At 38.8% G+C, this 24,475-nt stretch overlaps 1 protein-coding gene across 1 annotated transcript in view; it reads left to right on the plus strand.

Moving 5' to 3' along the window:
* MALRD1 (MAM and LDL receptor class A domain containing 1) overlaps positions 1 to 24,475 on the plus strand; it is a 629,377-nt gene that overhangs the window by 473,671 nt on the left and 131,231 nt on the right. The window contains exon 35 of the mRNA XM_059660668.1: positions 16,492 to 16,755. Coding sequence (XP_059516651.1) covers positions 16,492 to 16,755 — 264 coding nt within the window. The remainder of the gene's footprint in view (positions 1 to 16,491; positions 16,756 to 24,475) is intronic.

Raw genomic sequence — 24,475 nt, forward strand, 5'->3', positions numbered from 1 at the left:
CGCTATGATGTGCTGACCACCAGGGGGCGGCGCGGAACCTGCTGCAACCTCTCACCGGCTACCTGGAGGTGGGGGGTGACAGGGACGGAGGTGCAGTGAGAATGCTGGGTGTTCGCTGAGCTCGCTATCACTCCCCCTGCTACCTTCCCCTGGGATGCCGGGCTCATGTGCCAGGGAAACCCCCATGCTCAGGTGCCAGATGCCCCTGAGGAGCCTACCCAGCACCCATGCGGCCTCTTCTGGGTCAGCCCGGCCACAGCTGCTGGGACCACAGGGGCCAGTCAGGCTTCCTGCAGGTTCATGCAGGAGCTGGTCTGTGAGGCCGGCTGGGAGAGAGCACGCTGACTGCCCGGCTTCTGTGTGGTGCTAATGGGTGGCCCAGAAGCCCATGCAGTGCTCCAGCCCACAGCGTCCAGCCGTGCTCACAGCATCTCCATGTGGGGACTCGGGCGCCATGACTCAGGTGGAGGGGGTCATGTGGGAGGCCTGGGGGCCCAGATGGTGCCCAGGGATCAGAAGTCAGCTGGGACCTGCCCTTCCATGCCAGATGCTCATGCTTCAATAGCTGGCCAGGCCTAGGGACCACACCCATGCACGAATTTTGTGCACCGGGCCTCTAGTATTCTATAATGAGGATATTTGTGTCTTTTGTATGAGTTGATTAAAAACTCCTGAGAAACCTTTTGGCTATGCATAACCATAGGACATGTCATTAAATTTTCAGTGCTTTTTTATAAATATTCACTTTAAAATCAGTGTGGGGTTTTTATTTGTTTGTTTGTTGTTTTTTACTCCTTTATTTGCTTACTACAAACCTCAGGCTGCATATAGATATTTGCCTTCTTTTCCCCCAACTCAGTTTTATTTTATGACTCATGCTCTAGTTCAAGGCCTTCTTATTGCTCATCAGAATCTCTGTAATGGCTGCATAACTGAATTATCAGATTTACTGACATATGTCATATACAAGTACCAAATTAGTCCCCTAGTGCCTATTATAGTGTAAGTTCCAGAAAAGGTAAACCCTATATCTTTCTTATTCACCACAATAACCACAATAAATTTTTATGCAAGCAACAAAATCTGGCTTGGGCTAACAAGCAGAAAATAAGTTTATTGAAAGGATACTGGATAGCTTTAAATATCAAATGTAAAACCGAGAATCTGAAAGAGAGAATGGGAAACAAGTAAATTGACTAAAACAGAGGGTAAAAGTGGCTAATTCCACTGCCTTTAAATAACTGTTTTGGAAGCTGGGATATCTTCTTTCTTGTCATCACTCTAAATAATCTCTATCTGTCCCATGTTACTCCCTCAAAATTAAAAGAACTTAATGGAAGCACACCATAGACCAAGCCCAAGTCATATGTCTATATGTCAGTCTCCTTAGCTAATCTTTTGTATCTAATTTCCACATTATCTACCTCTGGGTGAGGCTATTCTCTGTCTTTATAAATCATAATCAAACTTGAGGTCCATCTGATATTAAAACAAACAAAATTATTGTGCCTTTCTTTCACATTTCCTATAGAGAGATCTACATATCTCAATGCTTTCACGATTTAACAGTAAAATGAGTGCCTTAACCAAACCAAAGAATCCTCCACACAAGTTACTGAGTCAAATATCTCATAACATATGTAATATATCCAGATTTAAAGGCTTAAAAACAAAAGAATTTAGGATTTAAAACTATCTTTAGACTGATTTTTCATATTTGAAAGACTAGTTATTTGCAGCAAACAAATGGAGAGAGTATTGCAAAATGCATCAAGTTTCATATGATAAATATACTTTCAACATAATGGCTGCCTCAAAGCAGAGTGAAAAATTACCACTTCTCAAAAGCAATCTAGACTGACTCCGCAAAGTTCACAATTTAGAAAATCAATTGCTACTCTAGTTCCATACATGACAAAATTATTTCAGAAACAGATTAAACATACAATTGTCTTACAAAAATATGGATCAAATTATAAAGTTGACCAGTGACAATAAACTCTCTATTTATACTCTAATGGTGAGAGAGGAAATACAAGAGAAATTAGTCAAAATATACAAATTCATACAGGTTATGAATAAAATGCTTAGAAGCTCTCAATTGCTTACCAAATAAGTTTCTTATCCTTTAGTACAACTCCTGCCATACCAATATGTCTCTGCAAAATGATCCCTTAAAACAGGACCTCTTACCTCTCTCAGTTATGCCCCATATTCTCTTATCTCAATGACTTTGGTCTTACTGCTTCCTGACTGGGAGCACCCTGCCCTTTACCTCCTCTTGTTAAAAGCCTTTTCTGCCTTTGAGGGCAGAACAAAAGCCACCTTCTTCATGAAATTATATTTCATCTTCCCTACAAGAAGCCAAACTCTGTTCTAGATTTTAGCCTTAAGTTTGCAGCTCTCCTATAATATGCCTTATGCAGTACTTTGGGATGTGTAGCTTATATTCCATCATTTTCAGTTTCTCTACATTGAAATACCCCCATTGTCATTATCTTGTTTGTTTGTTTTTTTCTATTTTAGTGAGAATGAGAGATCATTAACTTTAGGATGATTAAGAAAAATATAAAATTCAAGTCAGCATCCGATATAAAGAGTAATATCCATTTTATGTCAGAGTTATAGCAATTGTAGATAAATTATTTAAAATGTGGTTTTAATGCATGGGTCACTTTTATAATTTTGATTTAGTTCGTGATTCATGAACCTAATTTTAAAATGAATAGTGATGAATGTATAAAAAGCTGAAAATGATTATTAGTCAATCCTAACTCCCTATTATTGGCTTATAGAATATTCTTGGGTTTTAAATCTATTATCATGGGTCATAAAGTCCTCACAATTTGTCAAAGGATGGGATAATACCGTTTAACTCCTAGAAGGAGTATTAGATTTAAAGGGGGAGAGGGGACAAGAACCAGAAAATAGCATTAAAAGCAGTACCAAGAAGGCTTATGGGAGAAAGAAACTTGCCTGTTATACTATGAAGTGGTTCATACTTGGTTTCCTGCTGATCATCAGGTTGGAAAGAATTTTGTTGAATTAAGGGAAAGAAATCCAAATGACATCCATGAAAAAACCAGTATGAAGCATATTCTGTTAGCCTGGATTTGACTGTGAACCTGAACTTGAAGACAAACCATAAATCATTGTCCCAACACTCTGTCTTAAAGTTGAATGCTTTTATGTGAACAATGGTACTTCCCAAATAGTATGTAAATATACATGCAATGTATACTTGGATATAAATGTAATATAATATATCTCTTAGCTAATAAAGAGAAACATGCAAATTGACCATACCTCCACTACAATCACAAGCCACACCCACCAGCCAATCGGGAGCGAGTATGCAAATAAACCCAACCAAGATGGCAGTGGCCATGGAGCTGGAGCAAACAGGAGGCTTGGGTTGCCCCTGGTGATGGAGGACGCCAAACTTCCTGCCTGCCCTGGCTGACTGTGAGTTCTGCTCAAGGCTACAAAGTTTCAATTATAGAAGATAAATAAATCCCAGATACCTGTTTCCAGCTGCTGTGGCCTCTGCTCAAGGAGAGGATGGGAGCCTGGGGTGCCTGGGGCTGTGGCCAGCCTGCAAACAGCCCTCAGCCCCTCACCCAGGCTGCCCACACCCCTCAGTGGGGACCTCTACCCTGAAGGGGCTGTGGCCAGCCTGAAAATGGCCCTCAGCCCCTCACCAAGGCAGGCCACACCCCCATAGGATGAGGGTCCCCGCTGGGGGGCTTGGCCAGCCAGCAAGCAGCCATCAACCCCTCACCCAGGTTGGCCAGGCACCCCAGTGGGGAACCCCACCCTGAAAGGGGTGTGGCCAGCATGCAAACAGCCATCAGCCCCTCACCCAGGCTGGCCAGGCACCCCAGTGGGGACCCCCACCCTGAAAGGGGTGTGGCCAGCATGCAAACAGCCATCAGCCCCTCACCCAGGCTGGCCAGGCACCCCAGCAGGACCCCCACCCTGAAGGAGGTGTAGCCAGCTTGAAAACAGACCTCAGCCCCTCACCCAGGTTGGCTACGCCTCCCTAGTGTGGAACCCTCACCCCATGGGGGCGTGGTTGGCCTGCAAACCACCACAGGCCCCTTGCCCAGGCTTTCCCATGCCCAAAGGGAAGCCCCACCCTGATCCGGGACACCATTCAGGGCAAACCAGCAGGCCCCGACATGTTCACCAGGACTCTATCTACACTAATAAAAGGGTAATATGCTAATTAGACTGGGAGACCTTCCAGGAGACCTTCCAGACGTTCTTCTGGACAAAGCCATGGTGGTGGGGCTGAGGTAGAGGTGGTTAGAGGCCAAGAGGGGAGGGCAGTTGTAGGTGATCAGGCAGTGAGGGGTGGCGCCACTGGGGGTAAGCAGGCCATCAGTGGGGGTCAGTTGGAGGTGATCAGGACAGCAGGGTGGAGGGGCAGTTTGGCATGAGCAGGCCAGCAGGGGGGCAGTTGGGGGTGAACAGGCTATCAGTGGGGTCAGTTGGAGGTGATCAGGTTGGGGGGGCAGTTTGGTGTGAGCAGGCCAGCAGGGGGGCAGGTGGGGGCAAGCAGGCCAGTGGGGAGGGAAAGTAGGGGCTAGCAGGCCAGCAGGGGGGCAGTTGGGGGTGATCAGACTGGTGGTGGGGGGCATTTGGGGGCAAGCAGGCCAGCGGTGGGGAGCAATTGGGGGCGAGGAGGCCAGCATTCAGAGTGATTAGGGGCAATCAGGCAGGCAGGCAGGCAGGTGAGTGGTTAGGAGCCAGCAGTCCCGGATTGCAAGAGGGATGTCCAACAGCCAGTTTAGGCCCAATCCATTTAAACCAGTGGTAGGACATCTTTCGAGGGGTCCCAGATTGGAGAGGGTGCAGGCCGGGCTGAGGAACCCCCCCTCCCCTGTACACAAATTTCATTCACTGGGCCACTAGTATAGAAAATAAAACATGGTATAGCAATTTAGTAATTTCTCTACTGTATGAAATAAAAAAAAACAAGTCCTAAATTTCTAGTCATTTTTAGAAATTAATATAACCTTTGCTGACTCTTTTTTTCATGGAGAAATACACAGCAGGCCAAATGTTTTACCAGGCGAAGTATGTATGAAAGATTCTGGGTGCTTTTCATAGCCAAGGTCAATCTGGCCATGTTTTGTTCTCTTGGGCTATTAGAGTCTACTTTTATTATGGGTTTTCTGATTTCCTGGAACACATGTGTTGTTATATGGAACACATCCAGACATTATGAAAATAAATTCGTGTGTTTATTACCTAAGAAATAGAATAAGAAAATGACATTGCATTACTAAAAAATCTGTTTTTAAGAAAATATTTTTCCAGTTGAAAAACAAATGACTTCAACAGAATGACCCGTTTTGTTGATAGCATCTTATTGGCCTGTGAGAACATTTTACCCAGAAAATGCTGGTTACTCTGTGAAAATAGTTGGATATGGGAAAATAGAAAACAAACAAACAAAACATTTCTTCGCTTACCAAAAAGTAAATGGGTTTACAAATATGAGTTGTCATCTTCACTAATATAAACTTGCTTAAAATAGAAAACATGAAGCTAGAGAAATAACCAGGTTTGGGTAAAAAAAAATAAAAAATAAAAGAGGGGGTTGTCGAAAGACTGACGGGCCCATGGCTGGGTCTTCCCTGCAGGATGGAGTAGATGATTAATCAAGTAAGAGGCCAGTCCAGATAGTCTTGCTTTTGGGCCCTCCTGCTCTTTCTGATTGTAATGTAATGAATGTGAGGTTAGTTAGGCAGGCCTCCTGTAGGACTCCCTATGGGGCAAGATAGCCCAACACACACTTTCACATAATCTTTTTTAATTATTTCATTAGAATGGCAGGAATTAGTCTCAAAAACTATGTGATTTTAAAAATAATGATCCATTCATGTATAGCACTCCAACCTTTAAGTTAAGCTACTCATCCATATTTCCCCAAAGTAATAAGTTAAATGTAGCAGCATGTGTCCCTGTCTTTAGTGCCAATGCACTGTTAACTGGAAATAACGGTACCATAGCCCCTTTCTGTGTTTGGTTGGATCATAGCGATAGTGAAGCCATTGCAGCTGGGAGGTCTCAGAATGACCGCCACAGGATTGAAGTTGACCCCTTTTGGCCACTTCAGGAAGCCATTTGTCTCTTCTTTGACTTTCCTGAGGCAGGTGCTCTAAAGTATGCATGAAATCGAACAATATTCCCTCACAGATTGCCTAAAACTTTTTATATTTCCTTGAATTTATATTATTTATGGTGTGTGATGGAGAGATAGCTTCCCACTCTCCATTCTTAAAGCCTTCTTTACAAAGACAAAGACCAAAGCAGGGATTGGTGCTTAAATACCAACTCAGAATTTCTGTAAAGAGAAGCCTTTCCACTCACAGGATTAACATGGCATTCTCCTTCCTGGTTCCAGCCAGCAAAGAGTATAACACTGCTGTATCTGGAATGTTCATTATTTCCTCTGCAAGTTTAGGTTTTAGAACATATGTGAGGTCAAATCAGGTGTCGGATCATTGAATACCAACAGGACAATGGCATTCAATCCCATAAGAATAGTGGAGTTTAACTTGTAAGGCATCGAAGAACCATTTTTGAGCAGGATTCTTCCTTTGGGAAATGCAATGTGAAGCATGGATTAAAAGAGGAATATATTTCATGATATTGTCCTTAAAGTTAGAAAGCAAGAATTCAGCATTTAGGGAATTCTTAACTATTAAATAAAGTTGTAGTTAATATGTAATAGAGCTATCAGTGAACAATAGCATTAAATTAGTCCAAGTACATAGCCTGGTCCATCATTGCATATAATAGAGGACACACCAATAAAAATATGTCAGACCAAGAACTATAGTATCATCTGGAAATGATAAAATAGGAATGAATATGTAATCCACGAGGGTCTCTCTGGGTTTCAGTGCTCATGACAAGAAAGAAATGACCAGCAACCTAGCATTTCATGTTTCTCCATTCACATAAGTTTTAGATTACTTTGTGTTATGTGAAGGCAGAAAGTTCTTCATTTATACAATTTCAGTCACTTGCAGTGATATCACTATTTTTAGTTAGAAAGGAATTCTCTATAATCGTGGCAGATATTGATGTTGAGTAAAAATGATAACTCTTTTGGGGCCTCTTAATACCTTCCGTTTCTTCAGCTCTTATTTTCCCTAGTGCGGAAAATATTTTCTTGAGTTTCTTTCAAGTCTGCATTCTCAGTATGTGCTGAGGGGAAAAAGAACTCTGATAATAAGGTACTCGCCCCTCCACCACAGTCATGTTTTTTCTCACCTGTGTTGCCCAGCACCACTGCCCAGCCTCCCCCCTCCAGCCTTTCTATCACTGGTGAGCAGTTTCTATCACTGGTGAAACTGTGTACAAGCATGTGGGCATATGCAAAAATACACACACAATATTTGCACAAATGCACGTACATGTATAAGTGCCTGTATGTATATCACGTAAATTTTTAATCTGTTAGCTCTCTCCTTGAGTTACTGTAGCTTCTCAGCCTTGGCTAGCTGCAGCTACTTACTTTGAAAATAATTATCACTTTCAATTTGGCATTTGTTCTTCGATGCTTGACAGCTTCTTTGTTGGATTCAACTTCTGGAAACTTTTAGACAGCCTTTGCTTTGTCTCTTCTGTCAAACTTCTCTTCTCTTTTGGACAAGCTCAGCAAGCCCTCCTGACTCATCTACTCCACATGCTCCACACTTCTCTATGTGTCCCAGACTTTTCTGCTGTTGTTAGTCCAGAGGTCACATACTATCATCTTTCCAAGAATATTTAAATTAACCAGATATTGAGATTAAAGCTCAAAATGATTCTCTTAGAGCTACACCTTAGAGATGAAAATTTTTAAATTAAAAAATTAATGAATATTTTTGTTCTTTATAAAGAAACTTAAGAAAGGATAAATATAAAATTAGAATTAAAAATAACTTCAAACCAGGATTTCTTAGGATTTGCACTTAAAAATGATATTTTTCCTCTTGGGTTTTTTTTGTGATATTTTCCATTTTTGTGAATAAAATATCTGCCAGAGACAAACAATTATCAACTTATAACTGATGTATTTTACAATGAGCATTTGCCATTTATATCATTGAGTATGGCAATATTTGGCAAGAGCTTATTTACTCCTCTTTAAAACTATTTTTCCTTTCAACACAGGCAATTCATTTTGCTTTCACTAAACATATTAATCATAAAGATAAAAATCCACCAGGTTATCCTTGGGCAAGTTAGGCTTTTATTGGATTTATATGAAATTCATGAGAACATTTCATTGTATTTCACTGTAAATTATCAGTATGAAGTAATTTTTATTGCTGTAAGAAAGATATTTCAACTGATGCCCAAATGAAGTGAACAATGAGACTCCACATTCTGTAGGAGGACAAAGAAATAACCAGGACGTCAGAAATTGTAACACGCTTCATAGCACAAAATGAAATAGAATGTGGTAATCAGGGGAGTTTTTTGGTTCCAGGGAATGTAAAAGTTAGCTAATAATGCCAGTTCCTACACCTTTTTATCTCCGGTGGGTTTTTTCCTAAAATATTTTCTTTTTCTCTCTCCTAACATTTATTATAAAACAAAAGGCAGATTTATTTTTGCACATTTATATATAACTTTGTTTGCAAAAGTGCTTTATGTGAAATCTCATAAACCTTCTAAAACAATTGGTAAAAACTCATAGCATCTATATAAATGAAAAACTTTTGTTACTAAATTATAGATTTACTAGGGGCCCGGTGCACAAAAATTTGTGCACTCGGGGGGGGAGGGGGGGTCCCTCAGCCTGGCCTGTGCCCTCTAGCAGTCTGGGACCCCTCGGGAGATAACGACCTGCTGGCTTAGGCCTGCTCCCGGGTGGCAGAGGGCAGGCCCAATCCCTAGGTGCAGCCCCTGGTCGGGCTCAGAGCAGGGCTGATTGGGGAGTTGGGGCGCAGCCCCCTGTCACACTCAAGGCAGGGTCGATGGGGAGGTTGTGGAGCAACCCCCTGTCACACACAGAGCAGGGCCCATCAGGGGGGTTGGGGCTCTGTACCCTGTCACGCACAGAGCAGGGCCCATCAGGGGGTTGGGGTGCTGCCCTCTATCACCCACAGAGCAGGGCGGATCAGGGGGTTGGGGCGCCGCCACTCTCACACTCAGGGCAGGGCCGAGGGGGAGGTTATGGCTCTACCCCGTCACACACAGAGCAGGGCCCGTGGGGGGGGGGGGGAGCTCCCCTCTGTCAGGCACAGAGCAGGGTGGATAGGGAGGTTGTGGCCCTGCCCCCTGTCACACACAGAGCCGCAGGGCGATCAGGGGGTTTGGGCACTGCCCCCTGTCACGCTGATTCCAGTGCCGGGAGGCCTCACGGCTCCACTGATCCCGGTTCTGGGAGGCATATTACCCTTTTTACTATATAGGGTAGAGGCCTGGTGCATGGGTGGGGCCGGCTGGTTTGCCCTGAAGGGTGTCCTGGATCAGGGTGGGGGTCCCCACTGGGGTGCCTGGCCAGTCTGGGTGAGGCGCTGAGGGCTGTTTTCAGGCTGGGGGTGACTGAACTCCCAAACGCTCCTTTTTTCCTTTTTTTTTTTTTTTTTAATTCTGTGCCAGCTTTAGCTTGAGGCTTGGCTCCAGCTCTTAGGCCTCCGGCTGAAAGTAGGTTTCTGGCCTTTGCTTACAATGTTGCAAATCTGCTGGCTGAAGTTGGGCGTATTTGTTAGAGTTTCTTAAACTGCCCGCTCAGAGGCAGCGGCAGGCGGGGAACGTTGGTTTCCTCCGTCACTGAGGCAACCAAGCCTCATGTTAGTTTCAAGCTGCCTGGCTGCCGGCCGCCATCTTGGCTGACAGTTAATTTGCATATCTCGCTGATTAGCCAATGAAAAGGGTATCGGTCGTACGCCAATTACCATGTTTCTCTTTTATTAGATAGGATATTCACATATATTAGAAAGTTATTTTTAAAGAGCTTTATAGTTTTTATTTTTCTGATCTATACTATTTGTTGGTTTATTAAATCAATGGAAATAGTCAATGCGTTCTTTATTTTTTGTTACCTTATGTTAATTAATCATAGAAAGTAAAACTATTTTAACCATTAATTATTATTCATCAATGTGAGAAGTGTTTATTGAAGAATATGTCACTGCATTCTCTAAGGGAGGTTAACAATTTTCCAACTCTGACTTGCAATGTCCAAACACAGTGAGAGAGCGCACCTCGGGAATGGGGAAAGGCCTGGTGGAGAGGCTGTTGCCGTGACACAACTGACGTTCCCTGATGGCCCTGGCATAGCTGTGATTGTGGGGTTTTCCTCTGGCTTCAGAGCCACTGTTCTCAAAACTAACTTGCAATACAAACCCCTTGTGCTCTAAATCAGATTTCTTAAGCTATTTTCTGTTGAAACACATGAGAGCTAATGCTCATGTGCTTATCACATGACTGGTGCAATACAGGCAAGAGAGCGATGACTTAAAAACAGTTTTTAGATGATGGCTATACATCCTCCTCCTTACTTTGCACTGGAGACGCATATCTGGTGAGATACTAGGAGTCAGCATAATTTTATTGTTGGTACAGCCTTGAAGCAGCTCCAATATAAAGAGTAAATCAATTGCAAACTACAACACTAGATATACTTTATGGTTGATCTCCACAAACTTGAGACTTGTGAGCCATTTGAGAAACATTCCCCTAAATCTGATATAATATATTAAGGTGTGAGTGTGTGTGAGTGTGTAAATGCACTAAGCTTTCATAGCAGTGTCTTCTTCCTGCCCCAGAATCAGATCTACACAATACCCTTAATCAGATATAGTCAGAGAAATGTTGCCTGAACACCAGTAAAAAACCTTTAACTTAAAAATAATGAATTATTTTGTCAAATTAATCTGCGTTTTCTTGGAGTGTCTTTCCTCCTTCATTCTCTCCTTCAGTCACAGTCACTAACATTTCCTAATTCCTTCTCTTTCTTTCTTCCTTTCTATTCTAAGAGTTCTCTTTGGGGTATATGAATGACACTCTCAGCGCTGAATGTGCTATTTCAGTTTGCTTTCCTGATGTAGTTGCTAGTTTTGTACTTATCATGTTATATGTTCTCCCACAGAATAACTCTCTCATGTAATTGATAAAAACATGCATTTCCAAGGAAGCTAATTAAGGTTAGGACTAATCTGGCATCATTTGCTTGTGGATTCACTGGTCTTGCATCTCAATTCCATTGCTTTTAAATATGTTATTTTGTAATTATTGATTTCGATAGAGAAAGAGAGAGAGGGAGGGAGATAGAAACATCAATGATGAAAGAGAATCATCAATTGGTTGCCTCCTGCACATCCTCTACTGGGGATGGAGCCTGCAACCCTGGCATGTGCCCGGACTGGGAATCAAACCTGACCTCCTGGTTCATGGGTTGCTTCTCAACCACTTAGCCACACTGTCTGGGACTCAATTCCATGGCTTTTAAACAACCTGACTAAGCTGCTCACTGAACATAGAAATTACAAAGAGAAAAGCATAAAGCATGCAGTACAGCTAGATTATACGTAGATTATACCTTCTGGGGGATACTGATGCTAAAATTTATATAAAGTATACATTTTATATATGTTGTGTGTGTATTTATATTGTATATAATTTTTAGAGAAGTTTTTGTTTTAAAGCAAAATTAAGTGGAATTTCAGAGAGTTCATGTATACCCATCTCCCTCCACACTCACAGATTTGGTGTCCAGAAAACACTGCCTTCTCATAGACAGTGCCTTTTTGCTGTGTCCTCAGGAGGCAGAAGGAGCAAGGTAGCTGCCGTCAGCCACTTTTACATGGTCACTAATCCATTCATGAGGGCTTCATGACCTAATCACTTCCCGAGGGCCATCCCCAAATGTCATGACATGGGGGATGAGGTTTCAACATAGGAAATATGGGGAGGCACAGACACTCAGTCTATGGCATGGCATGTATCCACTGTTACAATGTCATACAGAATGACACTGCTTTGGAAACCCTCTGTGCTCTATGTACGCAACTCTTCCTTCCCCTCAGCTCCTCCTAGCCAATGATCATTTTATTCTAGCCACAGTTTTGCCTTTTCTAGAATGTTATATAGATGGAATCAGACAATATGTACCCTTCTTAGATTGACTATTCTCACTTAGTAATATACATTTAAGGTGGTGCTAAGATTTTTCAGTTTAAAACAGGGAATAATTAATCCTGTTCATTTTTTACAGAATTATATAAAAAGATATGACCTATAATAATTAGGTAACTTCAAGGGTGACATTCAAATATAAATATATTGATATTAAATTTTTAGGAAAATTTATTAACTTCTCAAAGAGAGAATATAGAATACTCTCAATTCAAAAGATAAACATAATTCATCTTCCATGAGTAATCATTTCATTTGAAATGAGAACTTGAGGAAGCTTTTATATTAAAAAACATCTATATGCAGAACATTCACTAGATAAAACAAGAGACTTAAAAGAAATGTTGAACTTACAGAGAAGTGCTTCCGGCTAAGAGCCTACTTAGACTCCCAGAAGGGTGCAAGTTAATATTCTCTTACATTAGAAATATTTCAGTGGGAAATTTGTGAAGTGATTCAAGGGAGATTTAATTTAAGACAAGACATATTTTGACAGTTGGATAGTATCTTAGATTGGGTTCCCAGAGAAGTGAACTCTGAGGCAAAGATTTCCATTAGAAGGTTTATTGGAAATTCTCCCAGGAACAAGCCTTGTGAAGTGAAGGAGCAGGACTGTGCAGAGAGAGGGTTGGGCTGTGATGCAGGTGCAATAGTGGGACTCAGTGGCTGCCATGGGGAACTCTAGGGCTATAATGGTCCTCATAGTTGTCCCAGATTGAGACATATGGGTTGGGTCATCTTATCCACAATTAACCAGTCAATGAATGGAGCTGTTCTTGTGAGGCAGTGCAACTTAGAGGGAAATTCCTGGAGCTGAACTCATTTGTGAGTTGTCATCTGGTAATTTCCTGGCAGTTGTGAGAATGAACACCTTAATCTTGATGGAAGATGTGCCGGATGCCAATTCCAGCATGAGAGCAGGGCTGAATCTAGAGTTGCTAAAGGCATTTCCCCAGACCTGAAAAGGATGCATTAAATTGATTGCTTGCTGCGAGACAGCTAGGGCATCTTAATCTACATGTTATTGCCTCCTACTGGCCAAACACCTGAACAGCCAAAGGCAAATTCTTCCAATCTGACAATGGACTCTGTAAATGAAACCTGACCCTTTGATATGTCTATCTCTGCCTCGCCTCAGGACAAATTGTGTTAATAAAAAGCATGGGGTCTTGAGACAAGGAGATCTTAGTTTCTCTAGCTAGGCTCCTCTGACACCCAAATGCCTTTAAAAATTATGCTTTGTCTCTGGACTCTTTATTAAGTTATGCACAGCCCCTTCTCCAGATTGCTGAACCCTTCTTACTGCTGGAACAAGAACTCCGGCAGACAGAATCCGCTATTGGCAGTACAACACAGAATCCTTTATAGATAGTACAAGTGCCTCAGCTTTTTTGTTTAGAAGGGTCTAGAATAAGTGAGTTGTGAGTACCTTTTGATATAAATGGCTCTGAAATTTGATGACATTGCTACCTCAAAATAAAAGAGAGAATTTTGTTTTTGTATATCTAATATAAGGAAAAATATAAAGGAGTGCATACACACACACACACATTTGAAAAAGTCTGAGAAGCATAAGAAATTTGTGCTTGTCTTGAAATAGAGAAAATTACTTCCCTCATGATTTTTTGTTTATTTGTTTTGTTTTGTGGTGGTGTTGTTTCTGTTTGTTTTTTTTCCCCAGAAAAGGCCTTAACTTAGCTAAGTAATAGGAGCGTTACTAAAGTTGGTTCTAGATTTTCATCACATGCAAAAATGTTCATTCAACTTTTTTAACCTTTGATGAGTTCAGAAAATAAATGTTTAGTGAATAAAATATTTTAGAAAAAAATTAAAAGTAAGGATGTCTGCACTTCCTTAAATATGAGATTAATCCAACAAAAAGAATGAAGAGAAACTATTTAATTGATCATGGCTTTAAATATATATATTGCAAAGCCTGGTTTACTTTCGAAGTTTGAATTTACAATGTTGACATTGGAACACTGCAATATTATATGCTGCTATGATCTTAGATGGTTAGATAAAAAAAATGGTACTAATGTTTCAAAATGTTTACGCCTCAAAATATTAAATATGCTGGTTTTCATGAACAAAGACTCACTGAAATATCACATAGATCTCTATACATAGAGTTTGATCATAGCGTTTGAGTTTAAATGCATTCTGAATATACCACCACTGCTGGAGAGGGAGAACTTTCAAATTTCATTTTTAAAATGGATTCACACAACCATCTTTATAGGTAAAGCAAATAATCTCATAAATTAAAAGTTTAAAATGTAAAGAACACAAAATAAACTATTGCTGAATTGGTTCCCAATGCCATCTATTTTTTTCGCTTAATATACTGATGTGCGCATCAACAACTGTCACAGGGCAATGTGAAGAATAAGAACAGTTTACTGATATTCTAGCAAATTAATACAGCCCTATATATTTAAGTCCATTAATATTCCAGAGAATAATACAGTCTTGAATATTCACATATATTCTCTGACCTCTAGAGAATATATGTGATTATACAGGACTCTGCTTACACATTAAGTTTTGACTTAGAGTTTCTGCAGAATACTTTCACATGGTATAAGTTTATCAACTGGCATTGTATCTTTGTACACTCAAATTTTATGGACCTCACTATCCTCATCTGTAAAAACAGAATGTTTTTCTAGTTTCTTGTGACATAGTCCTAGAAGTGGGATCACTGGGTCAAATGGCAGTTCCATTTTTAATTTTTTGAGGAAACTCCATACTGTTCTCCACAGTGGCTGCATTCACACCAGCAGTGCAGGAGGGTTCCTTTTTCTCCACATCCTCGCCAGCACTTGTCATTTGTTGATTTCTTGATGATAGCCATTCTGACAGGTGTGAGATGGTACTGCATTGTCATTTTGATTTGCATCTCTCAGATGATTAGTGACTTTGAGCATGTTTTCATATGTCTCTTGGCCTTCTTTATGTCCTCTGAAATGTATCTATTTAGGTCCGTTTCCCATTTTTTTGATTGGGTTGTTTATCTTCCTTTTGTTAAGTTGTATGAGTTCCCTATGAATGTTGGAGATTAAACCCTTATCGGTGATAACATTGGCAAATATGTTCTCCCATGCAGTGGGCTTTCTTGTTTTGTTGATGGTTTCTTTTGCTGTACAGAAGCATTTTTATTTTGATGTAGTCCCATTTGTTTCTTTTCTCTAGTTTCCAATGCGCTAGGCTCTGTATCAGTGAAGATATTGCTTCATCATATGTCTGATATTTTGCTGCCTGTGGATTCCTCTAATATTTTTGTGGTTTCTCATCTTATGTTTAAGTCTTTTATCCATTTTGAGTTTATGCTGTGTATGGTGTAAGTTGGTGGTCTAGTTTCATTTTTTTGCATGTATCTGTCCAATATTCCCAACACCGTTTATTGAAGAGACTGTCTTGACTCCATTGTGTGTTCTTGCCTCCTTTGTCAAATATTAATTGAGCATAGTGGTTTGGGTCAATTTCTGGGTTCTCTATTCTATTCCACTGGTCTATATGTCTGTTCTTGTGCCAGTACCAGGCAGTTTTGAGAACAGTGGCTTTGCCAAGAAACTAGAAACACAAATCAGAAAGGATATATGCACTGCTATGTTCATAGTAGCACAATTTACCATAGCTAAGATTTGGAAACAGCCTAAGTGCCCATCAGCAGATGCATGGTTTAAAAAACTGTGGTACATCTACACAATGTAATACTATGCTGCAGTAAAAAAAAAAAAGAAGGAATTCTTACCATTTGCAACGGCATGGATTGAACTGGAGAGCATTATACTAAGGCTTAATAAGCGAAATAAGCCAGTCAGAGAAAGATAACTATCACATGATCTCACTCATTTGTGGAATATAATGAACAACAAAAACTGATGAACAAAAACAGATGCAGAGACAGAGAAGCATCAATCAGACCGTCAAACCTCAGAGGGAAGGTAGGGGAGGTGGGAGTAAGGGAGAGAGATCAACCAAAGGACTTGTATGCATGTATGTAAGCCTAACCAATGGACACAGACACCAGGGGAGTGAGGATATGAATGAGGGCGTGTGGGGGGGCAATAGGGGGATAAGAACACATATGTAATACCTTAATCAACAAAGAAAATAAAAAGACTGCTGTTTCTGAGATTTAGATAGGGCATGTCCTCTTAATCATGTTTGTATGTTTTGTGGAGTTCATATAATTTCTAATTGGAAATTAATTGACTTAAATTACCAAAATGTTTTACGTTTATTAAAGAATAAATATAGCTGACAATGTTTCAACACTAGACAGAAATATAACTCTCTTAATGCCAAAAGTGACTTGATATGCTCTCTTTTCAGGTCCTGTCACAACACAGCCACCTCCTTGTGAAGCTGATCAATTTTCTTGTGTCTACACACTCCAGTGTGTCCCTCTCTCAGGGAAATGTAATGGACAGGAGGATTGCATAGATGGATCGGATGAAATAGATTGTTCTCTCAGCCCTCCTCCTCAGTTCTGCGGTAATAGGGAGTTCCAGTGCCCTACCCACGAGTGTATCCCATCCCTCCTGCTCTGTGATGGAGTGCCTGACTGCCACTTTAATGAAGATGAATCCAGCTGCTGTGAGTCATTTCACTAACTTAATGTGCCAGGGAAGAAATGCTGTTTGGGAATGATCAAGAGAGCTTGACAAATAAAGCAAAATTCTCTAGAGTCATACCATGACCATATCATCAATAACATAGTTCTTTGTGTTGTGTTCCTAAACAAAACATATAGCCCTTGTTTAGCATCTCTAGAAGCATTCTATCTGTGTAGTCACATTAATCTCTGTTAAACTTATCTGATTTCCTTTCTTACTCATCTCTGTGTCATTCATATGGGGATGGTCTTATGTATTGGTTAATTTTTTTAACAAATGTTTATGGAAATGGATTAAAGACATGTAATTATCATTTCTTCCCACCATAAATGTTAATGAAGAGGATCAAGCAAAGCGCTATGGGAAAATATTCATTTTAATGAATATGTGTAGTTAGGGGCTAAACCTGGACAACCACCTGGGCAAATATCATTTCATTAAGAATCTGTGTAAACCCTAAGGATATAGGTTTAATCTCATCCTTGTTACTACCTGTGCAGTCTTGGGAAAGTTATTTGAGTCAGTCTCCTCATCCATATAATACCTACTTTTCAGGGCTGTGAGGATTTGAGAGAATACATGTAAAATCCCAAGCCTTTTTATTTAGCACCTTCTATTTTCATTATAATTAGCCTATGTCAGAAAGGAAAGGAAGAGTTTTAGTTAAGTAATTATGCAAAATTTTAAGGTAAGCATATAATTGTGATGGGATCAAAGCACCATTAATATCTTATGTAATTATTTTTATTTGCTTGATTTTATAGTATGTTATCTATATTCTATTTTTGGGAAGGGCTGCAATGATAGAGCTCCATAAACCATATGTTAATGACCACATTTTTTTTTTAAATAGTAAAAAGCACTTTGGAATGTAACTGTAAGAGGGGAACAATGAAATAAATATAAGGCAATATCAGTGCCCTATTTAGTGTGGGCATCCAGAATTATAGTAACTATTGGAAAGAACTAAAGATGAATGAAGGAAAAGGAAGGCAGCCTTTGAATGTTTAAAGGTTTCAGCCTTAACTGTAAATTTGAAAGTAAAATAAAAAAGGTTTCATCCTTAAATCAGTGAACTTCTTTTCCTGGCAGAAACTTAGAGATTGGTTTTCTATCTCCCTGTTATTAAATACAAGTATATTCTTTCTGTAATAAAGCCAACTTGTCAAGTCTTACAATATTTTCTTAGAGGCAAGGTAAACAAATAGAAATGAATAAAAAAGAAAAAGTCTGTCTAATTACTTATTTCTTTTCCCATCAAGGTTTTAATGTTATTTGGCTGATAGGAATCATAGTAAGTTCAATATAAGCATGTGATATTTGACTTTAAATAGCAATGCTTAGGAAAGTACTGTATCCTTATACTTTTAGAGATTTGTTAGAAATTGGTGTTTGATGAGGTAGCAATATCTGAAGTTCTGCTCCTAAAAGAAAATAAGTCCACATTAGGAATAGACTGCTATCATGAGAGAATGGCTTCTACCCCTCTCTAAAATATTTAAGAGTTCTGACTCTATAGGGTAAATTGTGTGAAAATGAACAATGGACAAAATGCTGGAACAAAATTACAAAATAAAAGCATCCAATGATGGAAATTTCCTCCCAAGGCGGAATAATTTTTTTTCCTGGGCTTACCTACTGATTTAGAATGATATTTTGTAAACTCACATTCATTCATTCACTTGTTCACAAACTTTCAATAGGAATACAATTTATGCCACTTATTGTATTGGACATTTATGGTTCATGTGGATTTGGCATTGTACCAGTCCAATTTATAGACACTTCTCATATTACTGGAGGGGATTGGTGATAGTTAGGAATTTCATGCAATAAGTTTTGTGAGAGAGATAGATACAGGATTATTGAATATATAGGCAACTCAAAATATGGTGCTAGGGAGTCTGTAAACTTTAAAAAGAGCCAAATTTGGAAAGACAAGTAGTCATTAGGCAAATAGAGATGCTTAATTCCAGTGAAGAATGTTCCAAGAATAGTGAAAAGTTCTTTGAAGCACATTTCATATAACTAGAGTAATTTGTGGTGGGAACTGTATAAATAAGTCTGGAGAGGCAAGCAAGGACTCAATCTTGAAGAGGCCTCCCCATCATGCCAGGGCTACCCAACCCTTTAAGTAGCTCATGGAAGGGACTGAAGCAAGGGAGAGGACTGCTTAGGAAATGTTGTAGTCAAAATATAAAGGCATTGGTTAAATAATGATGTGTGGCAAAGATAGGAATAGATTTAAGAGACTTTCAGGTGAAGAGGAAGAGAAAATAATCAAGAAGAGTTTCTAAGTGTCTGAGTTGGGCACCAAGACAACTGATCTACCATTTCCTGAACTGGGGAAAATAGGAAGAGAAGGACTTGTTACGGTAAGATTGTGGCTTCATTTTTAAGCATGCTACATCTGTGGCATCTGTGGCACATCCACAGAAATATTCAGAAAGTATTTAAAAATTAACATCTGGAGCTCTGGAAAGAGATAAAGAAAGATCTATACAGATACATGGCCATCAAGATATGATGGTTAAAACGGTGATGTAGATGAGATAATAAAGAGTAAAAAGAGAAGGTGGCAGACAAAATCCTAAGGAACATCTAAAAGACAGTTAAGGAAACCAAGCATTGAAAGACACTGAGATGAGGACATAGACACCTCAGGACAACAAAAAGGGATTGATGATCTGACAATAAAAAGCTGTAATTATCAGAGTGTCCTCAGGTTGAAATGTTTTGTAGAGATTAGGCCTAAAACATATCTAGGCTGGGAAAAGCAAAAGGTAGTTTCAATCTATTTACCAAGATTTCAAGATTTCATCAGCTACTACATCATTAATATTCTGTCAAGAAATAGATGGTTCATTGATACTATATAATTTGAGAATATTTTAATAAAGCGCTTATTTATTAGGGAAATATTATGCATAGGGAAACCAAACAGGATAGGCAGAATAGGGGCTTTTATCACCTACAGACCAAAGCATGTAAGAGGAAGAAACAGTTGTATGAATCTGGAGTCAAAGAGGTCCATTAAGAAAAGTTGTGGTGCCTGAGCTGGTTTGGCTCAGTGGATAGACCGTCGCCTGTGGACTGAATGGTCCTGGTTTGATTCCAGTCAAGGGCATATGGACTCAGCCACCAGTAGGAGATGTGTAGGAGGCAGCCAATCAGTGATTCTCTCTCATCATTGATGTTTCTATTTCTCTCTCCCTCTCCCTTCCTCTCTCAAATCAATAAAAATGCATTTTTTAAAAAGTTGTGGTATTTGGTTAAAGGGTAATTTCACAGTCACTTCCATTATATTAATCTTCTGCTGGTGCTACCCATTTGCCATATCTTAACAAAAGTTAAACATAAACAAAAATCCAAAGGACAAAGGAACTTGTTAATGTGTCCTTATAGTTTAGTCTCCCAGAGCCTAGAGCAGTGGTTCTCAACCTTCTGGCCCTTTAAATACAGTTCCTCATGTTGTGACCCAACCATAAAATTATTTTTGTTGCTACTTCATAACTGTAATGTTGCTACTGTTATGAATCATAATGTAAATATCTGATACGCAGGATGGTCTTAGGCGACCCCTGTGAAAGGGTCATTTGACCGCCAAAGGGGTTGCGACCCACAGGTTGAGAACCGCTGGCCTACAGCAAGAAGAGGAGGTAGAAAATGACTCAAAAGAGGAAATGGCAGCTCTCCATCAATGATAAACACAGCTGTGAAAAACATATAGGGAAGCGGATGATTTACCTATTTTCTAACTTTAATTTGTTCCAGTAGAAGTTGCTATGTCCCAGTAAGTTGAATACCACTTACCGAACACTTGGAATGGGTCATGCTCCTAAGATTTGTAGGTCAACATTTATTATCAGTATTTTTATTATCAGCCTTTAAATATGTTACTTACGATCTTAATGTCCTATGGTACTTCTCAATAATAGTATAACAATCATCTTCATCATGTGACATCTCCCCTTCTTACATATGTGTTCCTTAGTTTATTCAACATAAAAATGATGGTGATTAAGTCTTCTTTACAGAGGTATTGGAGGATTAAATGAATTAATATGCTAAAGTACATAAACACACAAATAAATTAGTATCCTTTTCCTATTAAATGATTTTTATCATTTTATTTAAAATTATTTAAACTGCTAAGATATTTCAATAAGAGTAGTGGTTGGATTTAATTCCAGAATAAAGTAAATGTCCACCCTGCTCTGTGATAAGTTTATTTGTGCTTTGAAGGGTTGTAGCCTTCATTTTCAAGGCCCAAGGACCATGGTTATTCTGCTGTTAGAAATGTTGATTGGCTGTATACGTGACTTTTTAGTTTAATAGTGAATGGATACACATCCATAGTCATACATGCTTTACTTAGGGTTTATTTTTTATGCAGCAATTATAATTTATAACAGAAATTTTGCTTTAGGGAAGTAACACCAATGAAATATTCATGAATTGTTTATCTTTAATGCATCATCTACCTGAGTACCTGCGTGAATGAGCTAAAGCCACACAATGCTCTGTGTTACTTGGTTCATTTAGATAAGAAAGAAATCTAGGATGAGAACAGATTGAAATAAGTATTCCTGTAGATATTAAAACATAACGTTTTAATGCGAATGTGGCAAAAGTAGATATTGTCAAGGGAAACATTTTGAAATCTCAGTTTCCTATAAATTTTATATATATGCATAACCCATAGACACAGACAGCAGTGTAGTCATGGCCAGAAGGAAGAGGTGGCAGAGGCTGAGTGGAGGTAGACAAAGTTGGGGGGGGAGGGGTGTGAGGACATGTGTGATAATGTCAACAATAAAAATAAAGTTAAAAGTAATAAATTTTATATATAACTTATTTGGAATAATTTTGGAAATTTTCTTTGTTGTATGTATATTAATCATAGAAGAGAAAAAGAGAGCAATAGTTCAATTTATTGTCCTATATTTAGTACAATGCCCTTTGTTGTATATGTCAGTAAATATTAATTGCATTCATAATTTATTTGCCACCTACATTTAAAAGGAAGTTGATAAATATCCATTAACTTTAATGCTATACTATTTAAAATGCCACAGAAACTATGGTTTTAGTTTTCAATTTTATAAAGTAAAAGATCCATATTTAACTGTCTAAATTGAAAACTCTATTAAAAGGAAAAAGTAAAACCCTTTTTAATTTTTTTTGTCTTATAGAGGTATATTTTATGTCTTTTAATGCTATTTGGGTCATAATTGAGAATTTATATTACTGATAAATTAGAGATCTTCATTGTATAGTCAACTTGAAAATAAGCTATCATTCCCACTGGAAATTGGGTGAGGGAATATGGATGGATTCGTATTTCTGAGAAAAGGATTAAAAATAAAGCTTTATAAGTAGATGAATAATATCTATTATCTTTGTTTACAAACTTCAATATATTATATTATTTAAAACCTTAAAACTATCATCTTATATTATCTCTCAGCTCCTTGCAATGCATTGATAATAAAAATATGTATATATACACACATGCTCATACATGTGGATATATAGATGCATTCATAAACATACACATTATTTTGCAAACATCTCTGAATCTTATAAGAGTTGGAAATTATTCAGTTTTCTAGTTGATGTGTTTGCAATATGATTTATCTTGTCAATGTATATCCTAAAATCTTTTAAACCTTTAGAAAAACTTGAAGATTATCTTTTCCCTTGGGACCTTAGCCATTTCTACAAACTGGTTTCAGCCGTGTTTTTTAGGTTTGTTTGTACCACCTTTTTACACCGTTCCCCAGTTAAAGGCAAACTGCTTTACTCATGGTTCCAATATCAAATTTATTGATTCTCTGTCTATAGATTACCACTCCGTTAAATGGCTTTTCTCTGGAAACATTAAAATTTAAAACACATCTCAAGACTCTACTCTTCTTTCAGTCTTTATAGACCTCCCTACACCAAAGGAATCTCTTGCTTTTATAATGCTTACCTATACCAGTACTTTATCAACTAAATCTGACCTTATGGCATATCTTTTATTATTGTTTTGAACTGCTGGTCACTCTTGTATTGTTATCTTGCTATTGTTGCTTTATTCATTCTGATGTCTCTTTATATACATGTCTCCACTGTACTCTTCATTTTAAGTGCTAAGCCTAGTATCTTACATGTAGTGACAGCTTAATAATATTTATTGGTGTTGAATTGATGTTCCAGCACCTCAAGAAGGATTGCTGAATGAAGACTGTCACTTTAATTGTTCAGAGCCAGCATTTTGATCAATGAAGATACAAACTCTTAGAAACACCATTTTTATATCCAACTTGAAAATAAATTTTTGATACGCAGTTCTCAAACTAAACTGTGCTAATATCCTATGATAACTCTAAACAGCCCATAGATATGTTTGAAGAAAATAAAATATTTTAAAATAACTGACAAAATCTGTGCAAGAAACATACTTGGAGATCTCTATTCCCATGTCTTCTAAACTGTCCATTTAGCTTGAGAAGTTTGAACTTAGTTGTCTTTATTCTAGTAGAAGTAACTTCCCAGACCAATCCTTTAAAAATTTTAGCAGATTTGAATTGAAATGTCCAAATAAGATATTATATCGTATCATTAAGTATACTGAAGAGAAGCAGAGCTATTTTTGTTGAACTTGGGGTAAGCCCCAGAAGCCCTGGTTGATCACTCCTGTCTTTCACATTCCCTCTGCATAACACTATGACTTAAAGGAACCAGGTTAGAGAAACAGTGTAGGCCAATATCATTATTATTTATTGCTTTCTAAATCTATCTTGTATTTCTGAGAAGATGGTGCAGTGGGTTCATGCTTTGACACTTTGCCTCTATTCCAAACACAGCAATGCTAGAGAGAAGAGCTATCACACAAAAGGCCTTGAAGACATTAAATATTGGCATGGAACAAAACAGAGGTAGAACCAGAAAAAATAGAGATCAGGCCTGAAACTCAGGCCTGCTGGTTCTAGGTTTTTAAGTAATCAGGAGAACAGAGACACATGATGGCCTAGAATGAAATGTTCTGGGTCAGCCCTAACTCATAGAAGGAATCTAAAACATAGCCTCCTGCTTTATAGGAAGTCACAATCCTAAAGAGACTAGAGAACGAGAGGGAGGAACACAACACTACAGTTTAAGGACTAAGAGAGCATCCAAGGGAAATCCAGTAATTTGCAGGACTAGACTCCATTAAACTGTCAGTACCCTTGAGAGGAATCAATAAAGACATTTTTCTGAAAAAAAATCAAAGTTTTGTGAATAAGACTTATGCTTGTTTCTTGAAGTCAGGCTAGTAAGAGACTCTGGGATTTACAAAATACCTGCATCATGCACTGACACACCGCTATAAGGTCACGCCGCCATAGCACGATGAGCTGAGTGACCACATCCACACCCAGATCTAAAGGGCACCTAGTACTACTCATAACTTATAACCCAGTTGGAAATTGATGCACATTCAGGCGAGGTACAATACCTATCAGTTCAATTGCACATAATATTGGGGACAGTAGAGGAGTAACAGAGATCTTCTTTGGTGTAAATTTGCCTCTAGTCTAAAATCAATTCAGAATCCATAGTACATAGGATGCATTTTACACATAATGCAATGCTGAGAAATGATTCCATCAATACACTTTGAAAAATGTTCAACTTGTTACATTGAATATATAACTTAAATATAGAACTAA

The sequence above is a fragment of the Myotis daubentonii genome, chromosome 1, assembly GCF_963259705.1.
Source record: "Myotis daubentonii chromosome 1, mMyoDau2.1, whole genome shotgun sequence".
Taxonomy (NCBI): domain Eukaryota; kingdom Metazoa; phylum Chordata; class Mammalia; order Chiroptera; family Vespertilionidae; genus Myotis; species Myotis daubentonii.